Consider the following 18,290-nt stretch of genomic DNA (forward strand, 5'->3'; position numbering starts at 1 on the left):
TCCAAAGAGACATGGCTTGCCTGCATAGGGGGTATGAATGGGTACCTCCCTGTTTGTTTATATACCACATTACTGTGGTGTTGTCCGTCCTTATCAATAGCTGGCCTGGATGCAGTAGGTCTTTGAAAGCTATAATAGCATTTATTACTGCTAGCATTTCCTTTTGATTGATGTGTAGGTGCTTTTCTTTTTGGGACCATTTGCCCTGAATGCACCGATCTGTCATGTGTGCCCCCCAGGCGTAGTCCAAGGCGTCTGCTGTGATGACTTGATTTGCTTGAGGCTTGCAGAATGGGAGACCTGTGTTTCTTTGGCATGCTTGAGCCCACCACAGAAATTCCTTTTGAAGACATGGAATTAGTGGTATTATTGTTTCCAAACTGTGGCTGTGTTGAGACCATAGGTTTTTTAGGTACCACTGAAGTTTCCTCATATGGAGCTTTGCACATGGGATTAGTAGGATGCAAGATGCCATGAATCCCAGAGCCTGCAGGATTTTCCTTGCAGTCAGCCTGGTGAAAGTTGCCAGTTTTCTAAAGTATTGAGTTAGTTGCCCTTGTTTCTCCGGCGTGAGGTAGGCCATCTGGGTGTTTGTATCCAAGCTGGCACCCAGGAAAATTATTGTTTGAGAGGGTATTAGCCTTGATTTCTTTTTGTTGACTGTGTATCCCAGAGAATTCAACAACATTATTACAAACGCCAGACGTTTCAGAAGTATGTGCTTGCTCTCCGCTTGGATCAGGCAGTCATCCAGATATGGGTATATTTGTATCCCTTGAAGTCTGCAGTAGGCGATTACTGATGCCAGGCATTTCGTGAACACTCTGGGCGCAGTAGATAAGCCAAAGGGCAATGCAGAGAATTGATAATGGATTGAACCTGCAAGAAATCTTAGGTATCTTCTGCAATCTTGTCTGATTGGGACATGCAGATATGCCTCCTTGAGGTCCAATGTTACCAGCCAAGACTCCTTGCCCAGCATGGGAAGAAGCTGCTGTAATGTGAGCATCTTGAATTTTGGCACGAGTAAAAATGTGTTTAGGATGGATAGGTCCAAAATAGGTCTCCAATCTTTTCCCTTCCTTGGTACCAGGAATAGTCTGGAATAAAAACCTTGACCCTGTTCTTGTACAGGTACCTCTTGAATAGCTTTCATGTCCATGAGATCTGAAATTTGTTTTTGTGCCTCTGCCCTTTGATTGTGTGGCAGGTTTGGCATGCCTCTCATTTATGGAAGGGTGTGAAAGTGGAATCTGTAACCTCTGTCTATAATGTCCAGGATCCATTTGTCTTTTGTGACAATATGCCAATTTTTTGAAAATAATGCCAGTTTTCCACCTAAAGGTGCTGCCATTTGAGCCTTGCTTGGCATGCAAAGGGGAAAGTCATTGGTTCGGCTTTCTGAATGGCTGTGAACTATCCTCACCACCTCTTTGTGTGGGTGCTTGCCATTGTCTGCCTCTAAACGATCCTTGAGATTGCCCTCTGCCCCTCGGGCGCCTGTATCTGCCTCTTTGGGGTCTGTCCGTGGCTGGAAAGGACCAATTTTTGGAAGGCCAATTTCTACTGAAACGTGGAGGTTGTACCTGTAGGAAATCCTTTACTGTTTGCATTGATTTTGCCTTTTCCTCCATTTTCTTTAATACCTCCTCAGCTTTAACACCAAACAATACATCTTTTTGCAGAGGGGCATCTAGTAATTTAGCTTTGACATGATCTGGTAAAGTTTGCTCTTTGAGCCAGGCATGTCTACATATGACTGATCCTGTAACAGCAGCTCTACATGAGGCCTCTAAAGCATCAAAGCCACATTGCAAGGTATGCTTATCCACTTGTTCTGCACTATGTATCAAATCCTGCAACTCCTTCAAGTCTGGTTGTTCAGGTTGTGACATTTTGCTTCTCAACTGTGATAACAGAAACTGTTGGTACTTTAACATATGGAACTGACAGTTTAATGCCCTCATGGTTAAGGTGGCCGAGGTGTATACCTTCTTCCCCCACCTTTCTAAAGCTCTGGAATCTCTCTCTGAAGGCAATGGATTTTTAGAAGTGGAGGCCTTAATTCCCTTGGGACCCTGTGATATAGTTTCTGGGTCAGCCGCATAGCTTTTGTATAGGAATTGGTGTGAGTCAGGAACCAGGTAATACCTATCAGGCTTGACTGGAGCTGGAGGTAAAGAATCTGGGTTAAGGCTGGCCTCCGAATACACATCATCTAGAATGTCTAAGACAGGAGGTATAGCCAGAGGCCTGTGCTGAGGGAGCAAGAGGAAATCCCTAAGCCTTTTCTTGGAGTCTGAGTACTCTTGGCCTTCCCAGTGGAAGTGTTCCCTCAAGGTATGTAGAGTTTCTCCAAAAGAGTAATCCTCAGGGGGGGAGACAGAGGGAATGGACTCCTCTGCATCAGAATCTTCAAAAGGGGAGTAACACTGTTCCTGGTCTTCAGAATGTTCTGAAATAATGGAGGCCTGGTCCGAGGAGGGGGATTCTTCCTCCATTCTGGGTCTTTTGTCCGGGGGGGGTTGAGAACCCCTGATAAGAGTAATCAAATCCTCAGCCATTTTGAGCATCTGCTTTTTAGGCATGGGGCCTTGAGAAGGGCCCTCTGGAGCTTGCCTTTTAGTATGCATGGCTGATTTAGACTTAGTGAAAGCCTTAATGGAAAAAGAAGAGGAAGGCCTGTAGACACCTTGAGAGGTGGCAGGCCTGTCTAAACTCTGTGTTTCACCACCAAGAGTGGCTTCGGTATCTGTAGTCGGGGTGTGGGCCGAAGAGCCTGCGACCTCGGGCACAGAAGACACCGCCAATGAAGTGTCGTTGGTAGTCAGGGGCTGCGTAGGCGCCTCGCTGAGAACCGGACCACCTGTAGTCAGCTTTGGCGTGGTGTCGGTAGAAGTCGCGGACCTCGTATGTCGGTCCTTATCTTTGTGTCTTTTACTCAAAACTGGAGTCGGAGTATCCGACGACATAATGTAATTAAATTTTTTGCCAAAATAGTGTTGGGCGAACTCCGCCCGACGCTTAATAGTGCGTCTGTTGAATGTAGCACAAAAATGACAGGCCGAGACGTCGTGGTCTGGGCCTAAGCAAGGAATGCAGAGGGAATGGAAATCCTTATGCGGTGTTTGCTTCCCACATGAAATGCAATTATTAACTTTGTCTGATATCGGTCTGAGGCAAGAAAAGTTTCCCCAACGGGGTACTTAGCTTTCAAGAAGACTTCAGTTGAACAATATTCGTAATCTCAGGAGCTGGCTGACCGGCACTTGCGAACTGCTTCTGCTTCGGGCACCGTGCGGCAAGAAAGACTGAAGAAAATGGCGTCGGCTGGATCTTTTATACCCCTGTCGCACTGACGTCAGGGAGGAAGCGACGACAACCGATGCCGGACCTAGACTTCGGAATTCGGCCGACCGAGGACCCGCCTGACGGCAGGAAAACCCATCTGTTATGACTGCAGCTGTATGCACGATGAACATCGGTGGAGAAGGCGATTTCTCAATCTTTCCAAAGGAAGGACAGGTTAAAGTACTACAGCGATCAACATTTGCCAGATAAAAGGAGGGAATAACAAAGTCAGGTCTGATGAGTGAGAAGCTGTCCCCTAAAACAGAAGTGACTGATCTTAACACTTCTACAAGAACCCCCTGTCAAAGTGGATGAGCACCCATTTGTCAGAAACTAGTGACAGCCACGCCACCTTGGTGAGAGCTAACTATAGAGACAAGCACACAGAGGTGGGACTTCAGAAAGACTGGTTTCACACCTTGGTGTATTCACCGTAGAAAAGGGATGGTTATCCTTTTATGTTAAAGGAAACTCTCTTACTAAGCTTGATGGAGGACTAGACCTACTATTAACCTACGGTATCGTGACTTAGTTCAGCTGCAACCTCCATATGTCAAACTGTCAAAAATAATCCTTCATATAGGAGGAAAACTAGAGAAAATGAAACATTTTCATCAGTCCTGCCTCCACTCACTTCTGTCATCCCACTGATTAAGGATCTGATTAGTTACCGAGCAAAAAATATACAATCAGACTCAAGTGGCACATGTATAATCTCAGGTATAAACTCATTAGAAAGATTTTGATCGTGTCAGCAAGCATACCTCTTATATTATCACTGAAAACACTGCATTTCTATGAATAGAAAAAGCACCTTCCAAGTCATTTTGTAAAGCACATTTTGAGACAAATGAAAAAACAAAATGTTTGCCACAGACTTTTTGCTCAGAAGGTAATGAAGTAGCAACTCCTCAACACAAATTTAAACGTACAACGCTTGAAGAAAAAACACTTTAACCACTACTGTGCTGGACTGAGCCAGCTGGTTTCCCCAAGATGCTAAGCAATTGCCTAGTCCAGCTGAAGGGACTGCATTTGAAGAAGACAAAGTCTTTTTTCTTGACACTGAAAAAGCAGAACCAGTGTCCTAGAAAAAGACTTGGCCAAGCATGGTCAGACATACCCAGATTTTTTTGTTTTTTATATAACATTTAAGGCAGGGCCTGCAAAAGCAGAGGTCTACTACAAGCTTTCTTAACACAGCTGCTCCTATGCTAGGATCAATGGAGGAAAGGTCAGGACCAGTGTCCAAAAGATCAAAATTCCTACTGAATTTGGGAGCAGCCAAACAGACTAACTCTAGATCCCCAACCAAATCAGGATCCACGGAAGAAAGAATGGTGGTGGAAACACCAGCGTTAGTCCTAACCAGGGTATAAATCCCCATAATCAACTGTCCAAACCATTGGAAAAAACAGTCAAAGATTTTTGCTCAAAAACAATGTAGGTTTAAAGTCTCCCTGACTTTTTTTTTGCATACTCAGCACTACTTAGAGAATCCCCAGATGAGACATATCAATACTGACAGCAAAGTCTGTGTTCCTGACTTCCCCTGCTCCTAAAGAATCTGGTTCTCCTATACCTTAAGGCAATGTTACAGCTCCAAAAGATATGACAGACCCTCATGTCATGCACAGTTGTGGTACCATACTAGACATCAGGGGACCGGGAAGCAAAAAACTACCCTTGAGTCACAAGCTGTAGGCTGAGCCATCTTTTGTATTAACTAGTATGAGTTTTAGGTGCACAAGGGGTAGATGGTTGCAGTGATGGTGGGGGGGACACACCATATCAGAGTCCATCAAGTCAGGGGACAAATTTACAGCCAGATCAAAACAAAATACTGGCTGCATGATCAGCCCAGTATCCAAATGGCCAAAACCCATTATTCTCCTTTAAAATAGTAAGCTGAAGTCTATTTCTAAAGGGATACAATTCTGAATATTGCACTAAGCAATTTCAGTAATCCGGCACCAGGCACAAATATATATGTCCTAAAGGACCCTAAAATAAAGAAATAAAGGCTATAAACAATATAAAATAGTCTTACAAAAGGAATTAAGAATAAACTTAATAAAAAAGATGGCCACAGTGTTTGAAAAGCTGCTTTTTTCCACCCATTTTAAATCTTAAAGAAAGATTGGTCACTAGCTTATGAAACTTGATTGAAGACAGATATCCTGTTCTCGCTCTGTGAAAGTTTTTAGGTTCTCAGATATCTGTTACCAAATACACTGTTGCCAGTGAAAGAACATTCTACAGCTGCTATTGGATGCTTATCAGCAGACCAGGCACACACAACTATGTTGTGTACTTAACATTATGCCAAATGTACTATTTTGACTAAAACCCTGACTTCAGAGTCTAGTAACAAGCCTTAGCAAAATCATATAACTTTTAATAAGCTTCACTTATTATCTTGAGTCATGGAATGCCTCTATACACTCTTATTCTTTTTGCAGATGTTCTCAACGTGTGAGGAAGTGCACATCTTGGTTGGTAATATGCAAGTCTGACTCCCCCACTCTTACTTAAACATTACATAACTCAAGTGGTTTGATATTCCTTGTCTGGGGAAGATCACTGTGTTGGCTGGCATTGCTTATCATATGCTGCCAAAGACTATGGGGAAATACTTTTGGTGTGCAGCCCCTCCAAAACAGTACACAGCTGGAGGCTGGTATTTCTAGCCTGACCAAACAGCCATAACTGGTAGTTTGATTTGGTCTTCCAATCTAATGTGAGGCTTCCTCATAGGAAGAGGAGAAAAAAAAACACTCTAGCCTGTGGCTCAGGGAAGGCCAGATACTCTGCCAACTCCTGTATTTGTTTATCTAAGATGGTGTCATAGAGATTCAGCTGCTCATTGACTTTCACAAAATGTCTTCTAAGGTTGTACAATTCAGAAGAAAGCAATACTGATCTACCTTGAGGAAGCCACAGTGGACAAAAAAAGATTTGTCATAGGGCTAGTGTATCCTAGCCCTGTCTTCAAAGGGTGGCATCAGGTTCCTGAGCTAAAGATCCTAGCTCTGTCTTCAAAGGGTGGCTTCAGCTTCCTGAGCTAAAGATTCAAGGGACTTGTTCATATTAAATAAAATTTCCTCAATATGTCCTTTGAAATCAAAATTTAATTCTACTGAACATGGCTGTTGCAAAACCTCCCACTTAGACACCCCAAGAAAGCGGAATCACTAGTGGCAAAAACATCCCGCAACCTCAAGTAGAATATGGTCTTCCCTTACTACCCTATGCCTCAAATGAAAACTTAAAGGAACTACACATCTTCTCTAACAAAATCTGTTTTACGCTTTCACCTCACAACAGAATATCACTCTATTATTCTTCAAGGTGCCAAACGGTTAGGCATAAAACAGCACTCTGGTCCACTCCTATTCAGCTTAATACACAAAACACTTCATAATTATAAAACATATCCCATCAGCCATAGATCAGCAATATGGAACTCTCCATTTCAACTAAATCCCAAAGCTAACAAAGCTCCTCTCCTGACTAGGCCTACAAATGTATTAACCTCTTCAGATCATGCTTTCTTAATTCTCGTTCCTAAACTATGGGACACCCTTCCCAACAAAATTCATAGAATCTCCAGGTAAAGCAAATACAGAAAAAACAATCAGTAAAGACTAATGAAAACTCCAGCCAAGCTAGAACTTCCACCAAGTGACCTCTCAAACCTCTTGTATCAGAGGCACATGGGATATATGCAATGACCCTTGTGAACATCAGGTGTTTCAGCTGGGTCTATATTGCATCTTCAAACGCTTAGGTTGTCGAACGCTAAATGTTGACACCTAAACTTCGAAATCTAATAAATGCGACAAGCCAATTCCGCAATTTTTTTCCTAGTTAAAACTTTTGTGTGGCCAACAAAAAAAAAACCAAAACTCTAAAACCCTAATCAAGTGGGGGGCTTCCACACCCAAACTCCCCGACGTGGGGGGCTGTGCCCCCCCACCACCCTAACTAAATATACCAACTCCGAGATTGCTCTATAGTGGGGAAAAGGGCAAATCACCGATGACGGCCAAGCAAACTTTTTCCCAGGGAAAAATTCACATAATTAGCCTGTCATGTTTATTAGACTTCAATGTTTAGGTGTCGACTTTATGCCAATGACTTATTTCTTTTTAAGTTGCTTCAATGGACAATTTCAGGCCAATGTAGGCAAACCTCACTAACTGTGGATATGCATATTTCAGCCTTGTTATGACCTCATCAGCACAGCACAAGCAGAGTATTTGACTAAGCACAAGAAACAGAGGGCTGTTATAACCAGCTGATGTCCATTACCATTAGGGTGACTGCAAAATATCTCAACTAAAACTAAAACAAAGAGTGAGAAGGTCACACAAAAAAAAAAACAATCAGTAAAAACTAAATGAAAACTCCAGCCAAGCTAGAATTTCCACTAAGTGACCTGTCAGACCTCTTGTATCAGAGCCACAAGGGATATATGCAAATTACCCTTATGAAATGTTGTTTTATTTGTTAGTTGGGATATTTTGCATTCACCCTAATGGTAATGGACTTCAGCTGGGTATAACAGCCCTGTGTTTCTTATGGTTAGTCAAATACTGTGCTTGTGCTGTGCTGATGAGGTCATAATAAGGCTGAAATATGCATATCCACAGTTAGTGGGGTTTGGCTCCATTGGCCTGAAACTGACCATTAAAACAACTTAAAAAGAAATAAGACATGGGCATTCAGAATCACCATATAGCTGAACCACCTGATGTTCATAAGGGTCATTTGCATAAATCCCATGTGCCTGAGACAAGAGGTTTGAGAGGTCACTTAGTGGAAGTTCTAGCTTGGCTGGATTTTCATTTAGTTTTTACATGTAAAGCAAATACAGATGAAATTTAACTTCCCCTAAAACAAGGGCTACCTGCCACTCTGCTTTAAAGTAGCATTAGTCACCTAAACTAAGATCAACAGCTCCATACATCTCTTTATGGTGCATTACTATTCCATCCATTTGCCATAAAGCTATATGATACAAGAACTAACTCCTCCCTATCAACTTCTCTCCTTCCTTCAAATTCATGGGCACTATACTGGCTGTGCTATTTCTTTCTGCTGTCTCCATATGAGCAATACAACATAAACAGTAACATTCCTAGTAAACACGATCAGTCCCCCTTTTATACAAACAAGAAAGCTTGTTACTGTATTTTATTGTACATATTTAAGTGCAAAGCATACAAAAACTGATGCAGTGCTGTTACTCATATGCCACTTTTATGGCAAAACTTTCCAGTGTTCAGTTTTTACCCACACATCTTAATGCTTTGCACTTTATCATCTTGTACCTTATAATTAACTTTTTTACATGTACTGTACTTCCTGGGCTATGTCTGGACTGGGTCCGTTGTGTATCAGTCCACCTTCCCAATTAAACATGGACAAATAGAGGCAAATAAAAATAAACAAGCTGGTTGCCTTGCTCTGGAGAGCCACATAACCCTGGATAAGAGCCACGCTTTCCAGTTAAGCTACTTAAGGTTTTGACTAGCTCCAGGAATTCTACAGCTGGTAAAAAAATGTCTAATCAGAACTTTTACATGCAAGAAAAGTTTACTATATAGTGTCAACTAATCATTTCTTTTAGAAGTACACAATATGTCTAGATTGAGTTCCACAACTAGAAGCAGCAAATATGTTTCTTAAGTACCAGGGAGCTCTGTGCTTCTAAGAAAAATGTTGCACTTTCTATCTTGAAAATTTCTTTTAGGAGGCAATTATTCAGATATGGAACAAATATTGACATTCACTAATGATGACTACTGCTGATCAGCAGGTAAGGCTCTATGTGCAGCACAAACAATGATCAGTGCTATGACTAAGTAGCAGCCTCTGTGGGATTATCTTCCTTTTCTTATTTTCTCTTTTTGTAGTACTACCCGAGGCTAGATTTTATCGCATTTGGTATCTAGAAAAATGCTGTGAAGAATTAACACTAAAATGATGAAAAAAGACTGAAACCAGTATATAGAATCTTTTTTCTTAATGTTCTTCAACCCCATGTGCCTGCTGACCGTCTGAGCTATGCTACAGACACAGAGCACCTGTCATCCAGGAAGTCAGGAGTGGATTTTCTAACCAAGCACCTGTCCTTAATGGATGATGTGCATGCTTACAGTTGCAAGGACCTACAATGCCTTCCTGCACATCCTACTATGAAAATTAACATGTGCATATGGCTTGGTAGAGCCAAAAGAATTTCCTTTGTCCCTACCTTGTATATCATATACCAGTCTCTCTAGCAAGTGCCAGCAATGCAGTGGGCTGGACCCCACTCCCAAGACAGGTGAGGCAGTGTTGGCTACTCACTCTATTCCTCCCTTGATGGCACCAGTAAAACAGAATTGTACTCACAATGGCAACTGCATGTAAGATACATGTTGAGTATGCAGCACTTCATTAAAATTACATTTTCACAACTTTCTTTTAAAACTGCATCATAAACAAAAAATTGACATTATAATTAAGGGATGACTTATTAGGCATGACCATTTTGAAGATCTCTCAAATAAATGGCAGTGGTGAAATATGCTTACTGTGTAACAAAGGGAGCTTAATTACACAAATGTATTGTTCTTTTCTTTAATCATTCTGCAATGAAAGCATGATCTTACCTGTTGTAAGACTTCAGGACTAAGCCAAGGTAACACTTTGGCACTGTACTTAGGAAAGTCATGGACCACTCTGAGTCGCTGTCCGTGGCTGATCATACTGAAAATACTACGAAGACCTGACAAGTAAACCTGTCCATCTGCAGAAATCAGTATGTGGCTTGCTTTAACACTCCTGCCCCAAGAAAATCAACAAGCAAAAAAAAAAAATGGAAGAGTCAGTGTATGAAATAGACAGAGCAATGCAAGTAAAATCTGTGTCAAAAATACTTTGATTTTTATGAGTTGCTAAATTAAAGTTTAATTAAAACCATTCATTAAAAATAAAGGGATACAAAAAGTCCAGACATGGAAGATTTTAACATATGTTTCTACTGACAGCCTAAATTATGTATTTACTTACTTATTCATATATTAAATTGTAAGTGATCTGCTATCTCCTCCTCTTGGATTCTTTTCATCCATAACTTGAATGTTATGGAAAATGGAACATACAGTGGACAAACAAAAATACATGCTCTGGCATGTATACACATGGAAATTTTCACACAGATGTTTTTTACCCCACAAAGACTAGCAATAATGTACAATAAAGATGAAATGAAATGCTGGAGATGTGGACATCCTGATGATGACTGGATATATATGGTTGTTAATTGCAAAATAATTTCCCCATGTTAGCTAGACTTTAAATATCTTTGTAAAGCTCTACGGAATGACAACTGTATAATTTCTGACTCCCTTATACTTCTCAGTGTTCCTGAAGTCATTCCTAAAAACAAATAATTTTACTATAGTCTATCCTCTCTATAGCAAAGAAAATTGTTACTAAAAATTGGAAATCCCAATCTACTCCTGTCTTTAAAGTTGAGCTTATTCATCTTGTGAAATACATTTGTAAGAATGAGATTGATATTATAAAAGCAAGGACTAACAACACAACAAATCACTTAACTGCTTGGACAAAATTGTCTGATCTGTTAGAGAAATATTAAGTGTTTTCCTATGTATATTGCTTTTTTAGTTGTTATGGACGTTGTATATAGTTTGTTTTTTCTTGTTACTATACTCAAGTTATTGTGTTCTAAAATGAATAAAAACATTCTGGAAAAAAAAAAACAAGTTCTCTCTCTCTCTCTCTCTATATATATATATATATATATATATATATATATATATATATATATAATTTATATATACATGTTGTGTGTGTGTGTGTGTGTGTGTGTGTGTGTGTGTGTCTGTGTGTGTATATATATGGATTCACTTCAGAAGACTGAAAGCTCACAATCTCGAGTCCCATAAGACTGACACCCAAAATCCTGAAATTTCAAAAGACTGAAAACTCAAAAGACTGAATCTTAGAATACTGAAAACACACAGGATACAAACACTTACTATATTCCAGTATGAGGATATAGAGAAACAAATACAATACAAACCATATTAATTTACACCAAGTCTAAGCAGGGGGGCAAGCCCCCTGGACCCCCATGTGGGAGGGCTGCACCCACCCACACCCCTACTACTTAAATATATCAACTCCGAGATCTCACTCCACAGAATAAAATGGCAAACATGCCATTACGTGTTTCCTAACTGCCTGTTTAACCTTAGTAATGTTCCCTTCTAACTTGCTATACTACAACATAACTCATGTTAGTGTAGTGAAGTGTGATCTCAGAGTTGATATATTTAAGTAGCGGGGGGCGTGGGAGGTGCAGCCCCCACGTGGGGTGTGCGGGGGGGGCTTGCCCCCCTGCTTAGACTTGGTGGAAAGTAATGTGGTTTGTCTTGTATTTGTTTCTCTATACTTTTGTACTGGAATATAATAAGTGTTTGCATCCTGTGTGTTTTCAGTATTTTGAGGTTCAGACTCTTGAGTTTTCAGTCTTTTGAGCTTGGGTGTCAGTCTTATGGGATTCGAGATTGTGAGCTTTCAGTCTTCTGAAGTGAATCCATAGATATATATATATATATATATATATATATATATATATATATATGGGTCTACTTCATAACATTGAAATTTCATAACACTGAATTTCATAACATTAAGACCAAAACATCTAAATCCCAAAACATTGAAAACTCAGAACATTGAAAGTGTGCTTCATAACACTGAAAACTACAATGCACAAGTAAATAAGATCCCCTCCACCTATAATACTACCTAAGTAACAAATACACTTTCTACTACATTTCTGCAGGGGGCCAAGTCCCCCTGCACTCCCATATGGGGGGGCTCTACCCCCCCTCGTAAATTAAATATATCAACTCCAAGATCGCACTACAGTGGAAAAAAGTTAACTTCCTAACCTCACTGTATCACAATCACCATACACTGAGGTTAGGAAATTAACTTTTTTCCACTGTAGTGCGATCTTGGAGTTGGTATATTTAATTTATTGGGAGTGTGGGGGATGCAGGGGTGCTTGCTCCCCTGCAGAAACATAATAGAAAGTGTGTTTGTTAGTTAGGTGGTGGTGTAGGTGAAGGCGATATTATTTACTTGTGCAATGTAGTTTTCAATATTATGAAGCACACTTTCAATGTTCTGAGTTTTCAATGTTGAATTTTTGATGCTATGGTCTCAATGTTATGAAATTTCAATGTTATGAAGTAGACCCTATATATATATATATATATATATATATATATATATATATAGGTTTACTATCATTAATTCGAAAATAAAAACAAATCATGTCTTTATTTTCGAAGTGTTATCGAAATGAACATTTCCGAATCCACCTAACCTCGAAAACAAGGGTGTATTGTCGAAAATGTCGCTCGCGACATTTACGGCAATACACAGCAAACCCAACCTTCCCATAACCACCTACCTACCTAACCGTGTGTGTGTGTGTACATATACATGCACACATATACGCGTGCACGCACACACATTATATACACACACACACACACACACACACATATATATATATATATATATATATATATATATATATATATGGGTCCCCTACAGATGAATGAATTTCCAAAAAGGCTGACTTTCATATGGCCGAGACCATATGACTGACTTTTGGAAGTTCGAACGTTCTGAACGGACAGCTCCCTATAGCGAGGAATGGGAAATTTTCCATTTTTTCGCAATGTAGTGCGATCTCAGAGTGGGTCTATATTAGAAGATCAAATGTTTAGGTGATCGAACACCTAAACATTGATCTGCTAATATCGAAAGTAAAAAAACGGCGAATGGCCAATTTAACGCAGGGAAAGATTTCCCTTGGCAGTTCACCGGATTTTGCTATTTCCTATACTGTAGAGTGATCTCGGAGGTGGTATATTTAGTTATGGGGTGTGGGGGGTACAGCCCCCTACTTAGGTGGGTGTGGGGGTGAAGCCCCCCACTTACTTTGGATGTCAAGTTTTGTTTTGTTTTAGTGGCCAAAGGACGTATTTCCCTGGGACGTTCGCTGTTTTCAGATTCGATATTAGAAGATCGATGTTTAGGTGTTCGATCACCTAAACATTCGATCTTCTAATACAGACCCTCTCAGAGTTGGTATATATTTAAACAGCAGGGGGTGCAGGGGGGGCTTTTCTCCCTGCTAGCAACGTGTAGGTCGTTTTTTTTTTTTTTTTTTTTACATGTTCGAAATTTCAAAGGTCACACGTTTATACATAATATATACACCTGTTTGTATAAAATCATGTGCAGATTTGTATTTGTACATATATATATATATATATATATATATATATATATATATATATGTGTGCATACACATTTATACATAATATATACAAACACAATCATATTGACATTTCATTTATATATATGTGCGTGTGTTGGTGTAAGTATGTACATGTTTATAATGTGTGTGTGTGTGTGTGTGTATACATAACCATTCATGCACAAAGCAATGTGCTACAGATGCAGTTTGAAAGCTGTAAAACACTTAGTGTTGCCACACAGACAGTATCCAGAAGCTAAGTATTAACCACTTTTAATGCTGTTCTGTTGTCTCACTGCTGTTGCTTGGTGGCTGACACCTACCTCTGTTATGCTCTAGCCTGAGACTAGATTTTAACACTTATAAATGCTTAACAAAAACATGTTAAGAATCTTTCTGACAGCAGAAAAGTGCTTAACAAACCTGTCTTGTTCCTGATTTAGGAGTCTAATTCTCATTCTCAACACTCTGCACTGCAGTTTCTTTCATTTGTTAGAAGAGAAACAGTTCTTGAACAATTTTATTCAACAGTTTAAACAGTGGCAGAGAAAGTGCAGTTGTACAAGTAAACTCACCATAAAGGTAGATGTTCTAATAGATCACAGTTGCAGTAGCATAAGTTAAGTGACTTCTGCCCCCTGCACTGGCCCACTTCTCAAAGTGTTGGATGCTGTTCATGTGCTGCACCTGCCGGGAGCATGAAAGGTGCTCCATATAAAAGGCAGTTGGAGCACTAAAAGTTTCAGAGCATTTTTTGCCCAGGAAGGAGGCAAGAGCCATGAATACATGTGCTAGGAAATGTGGAGAAAATACAATTGTGTAAGAACTTACCATAAAGGTAGATATCATAGTTTTCACTGTTGTAGTATTCCTTACTAAAGGAATATCCTAACAAGGACAGCTGTACATCTAGCCAGAATACCAAAACCTTAGGCCATTCTTGAGATATCCAAGATAACTGCACACTGGTCAACAGCTTAATCTCACAGTGAGAAAAAAGAAAGATAAGGGCCAATAAGAGATAAGGGCCAATAACTCTGCCATTTTTACTAAATTCAGTTACTGGCTAATAAGTACACTGCCTGGATGCCACAAAGAAGAAACTTAGAGTGCTTACAAAAGGTGAAGAGAAAACAATGACTGGAAAGAATCCTGCAGCTGTTCAGCAAAAAGCAGGTCATGCTCCAGCTTTGGTACAAGACATGCCTTCCAGTAATCAAGAGGAAAAAATATATCAAATGTACTCAGAGCTAATTAAAATAAACAAAACATTGAAGGAGTATATCAACTAAAGAAAGCTGGAAAATGGAAGAAGCTTTAAACAACTATTCAGATGAACTGATAAAACTGCAAACATTAGAGGTCAAAATTAAGAAAAGGCTAGCTGAGTATTATACCGGTGAAGACGAGGGTTCAAAATATAGTAAAGTTATAGGACAAAGTATGTAGGGAAAACCTGAGATTTTCTGCTGTACCACAAAAACTGGAAGGAATGGACTATTAATTTTATGAAAGCACAAATAAGCAACTGGAGTGGGCACATTGTGTGCATGCTCCAAACCTGGCCATGAGAAAGCTGCAAAGACCTGTATTAGTAAAGATGCAATCATACCAGGAGAATGAGTTGATCCTGACAAAACAGTGGCAGAAGGATAAAGTATTGAAAATTGGAGAGAGAGAGAGAGAGAGTGCTTGCGGAAAATGATTATTCACTGTACTTCAGTTAGAAGAGAAGAAACATTTAACCCAGCAATTATGGAACGTCAAGAGGCAGATGTGAGATTCAAGCTTCTGTATCCAGATGCCTTCAGAATATTTTTTTCTGGAAGATCAAAGTCATTTTTGATGCAGAACAGACTAAGGAGGACATACAAAAGTTTGTCCAACAAAAACTGAGACATAAAACAGAAGCGGACTCTGCTTCTTATTCTTCTGATAATTCAACTCATAGAGAGACTTTGCAGTGAATCCTTTTCCAACGTTGCAATGGGAAATGCTTGACAGAAAAAAGCACAGGAGATGACTAGAAGAATTGGGTGTACCTTGGAATTGAACCATAGTCTGGGGATGGAAAATGGAGATGAAAAGGAAGAGGACTAACAGAACTGAAATTAGTGAATAAATGTGAGATTATAAACCAATCACATTTGTGAAATATGGCTTTACAAGAAAAAGTAGAAAGATGGAATTTTGTTGACATTGTTACACTTGACTGAAATGTATATACCCCACTTTGTGTCATTAATAGCATTGATAGCATTTGTATAAAGCATTTCATGATATAAATTGCATGTTATATAGCAAAACCTGTTAAGTTGTTTATGTGGTAAAGATACTAAAGAAAATAAGTAACTCTCTTTTATTCTTCTTTTCTAGTTTTAAGAAATGTAGGCATTACAATTTAAAAAGAGAAGAACTGCAGGAAAAAAGCATGTTTAAGTTAATATGCTGTAATTTTGGGTTGTTGAGGTAGAGGATGGGGTGAAAAAGTGCCCAGATTATGACATATGTAGAGTTGAAATGCTCTGTCTTACTTTTGCTTGAGTGGATGTCTGTATTAAGGCCATTAGCTTAATGACAAGTTTTTTGTGTAAGCAAGTAAATAACAGAACAATGAATGTAATGACAAGTTCTGCTTTAGCAAATAAATGTTCAGTGTGAGTTGAGAAGTCTGCAGCTGAGGACAGCACTAAATTTTGCTCTTATGCTTCTACTGAGGCAAGCTGACTACAGGGGCAGGCAATAAAAAAACAGAGTGCTTTTTAATGCTAAAAGTTAATGTTTTCGGAAGGCATACAAACAATTTTTCACATCTGGGAGGGGAAAAAAGAAGGCAAGATCAAACAGCAATTTGTGTATGCAGGAGCACAGGTTGCAACATACATCTTAGAATGGATAACCTTAATTTTGGTTAGGTAATACTTATGGGTGCGTCTGTTGATTTGGGGCAATTGTTCCAATCAAGTGGGTTAAACTTCATTATTTGAAGATGTACATAGTTTTTTATGTTTATTTTAAGTTAATAGGTAATGGGGGTGTATTTATATTTGTGTTTGTAACACAAAGTCTTGTAAAATGTGTCACCGGTTCAAATAGAGAGGACAAGAAAACTATAAAAGATCAAACTGCCAAACATTAGTGGGTGCATGTAATACAAAAGGTGGAAATAGACATTTATAAAAGCTGATATATATATATATATATATATATAGATATATATATAATAGGTGAGAATAATAACTTCTTATCAAAATGGCTACACTATCCATCTTATTTTTGGAATGTGAATGGCCTCACAGGTAGACAGATAAGAGAAATGGATTATATTAAGAAAGGTAGAATGCAAATAGAAATGCTACAGGAGACACATTTGGAAAGACGTTCATAGGTAGTGAGCATGTGAATTTGAAAAGGAAAGTATTTCAGGATGGATATTCAGCAGAGTATAAGGAACAAAGGAAAAGGGGAATACTAATTGCTAGAGGAGCTCCAATAGTGATAGAAGAGGGAAAAAAAGATAATAATGGTACATTTGTGGCAGTAAGGGGAATGGGATTTTGCTGGCGTGCATTTATATTCTACCTAAAACTGCCATTCTTCTTCTTCTTCTTTCGGCTTTTCCTGGTAAGGGGTCACTACAGTGGACGGGAGATCCGCTGTAGTGACCCCTTACCAGGATTGGCAGTGGAGTTTTACGGTGTCGAGTTGCCAGCCCGGCACCCAACCTTCCACAGAAGGCACACACACGCACACACTCACACCTAGGGCCAATTTAGTGCATCCACACCTACAGCATGTCTTTGGGATTTGGGAGGAAACCGGAGCACCTGGAGGAAACACACACGACCACAAGGAGGACATGCAGCCTCTGCACAGAAGGCACCCCAGCCGAGGATTGAACCAGAGAACTTCTTGCTATGAGGCGGCAACTCTAACCGCTGTACCACTGCGATCGCCCTTCTACCTAAAACTGCCATTATGGCGCTTAAAACATTTTTTGGGAGAAATAATCATCTTTCAGCAGGGAATATTACTTGTATGTGGGGACTGGAACTAGATTTGCAACAGTGAAGATGTATCTAGATGACCAAGCAGGGAAAATATAACAAGAGGGTAGATTTCTAGAGAAATTTATGAAAATATTTGGTACAGAAGTTGTGAATTCAGTAGTAGGAACTAGGAGAGAATTTACATATTATTCCCCAAGGTACAATAACTGGGCTACACTACACAGAAATTATATTTCAAAGGAACATGTGCAGTTAATTTCTGATCGCGCACCAACAACAACCAAGATAAAAATTCAGGGTAATGAAGTAAAAATGAGACACTGGCACTTCTCCATTTACCTGTTAAAAAGAGAGGAATTAGGGAATGGGCAGTGGAAATTATTTGACAGTTCTTAGGGAAGATAGACATTTCTTCAAAAGTTGTAATTAGTCAGTAGGATAAAATGAAAGTGTAATTTAAAAATAAGGTAGGAATAAAAGAAAAACAGATATGGTTAAGAAGTAACTGGAATCATTTACAGGGGCCAATAGTTACTGCAGAATAAGGGGGGCACTCAAAGAAGTCC

At 39.5% G+C, this 18,290-nt stretch overlaps 1 protein-coding gene across 5 annotated transcripts in view; it reads right to left on the reverse strand.

Moving 5' to 3' along the window:
- The window catches only part of STRADA (STE20 related adaptor alpha), a 923,993-nt gene that overhangs the window by 76,678 nt on the left and 829,025 nt on the right, over nt 1-18,290 (reverse strand). For all 5 annotated transcript variants that reach the window (XM_044055203.1, XM_044055206.1, XM_044055205.1 and 2 more), the window contains one exon: nt 10,014-10,185. In XM_044055203.1, the coding sequence (XP_043911138.1) occupies nt 10,014-10,185 (172 nt within the window). The remainder of the gene's footprint in view (nt 1-10,013; nt 10,186-18,290) is intronic.

Source organism: Protopterus annectens, chromosome 13.part0 (genome assembly GCF_019279795.1).
Source record: "Protopterus annectens isolate FY-2018-M chromosome 13.part0, PAN1.0, whole genome shotgun sequence".
Lineage (NCBI taxonomy): Eukaryota > Metazoa > Chordata > Ceratodontiformes > Protopteridae > Protopterus > Protopterus annectens.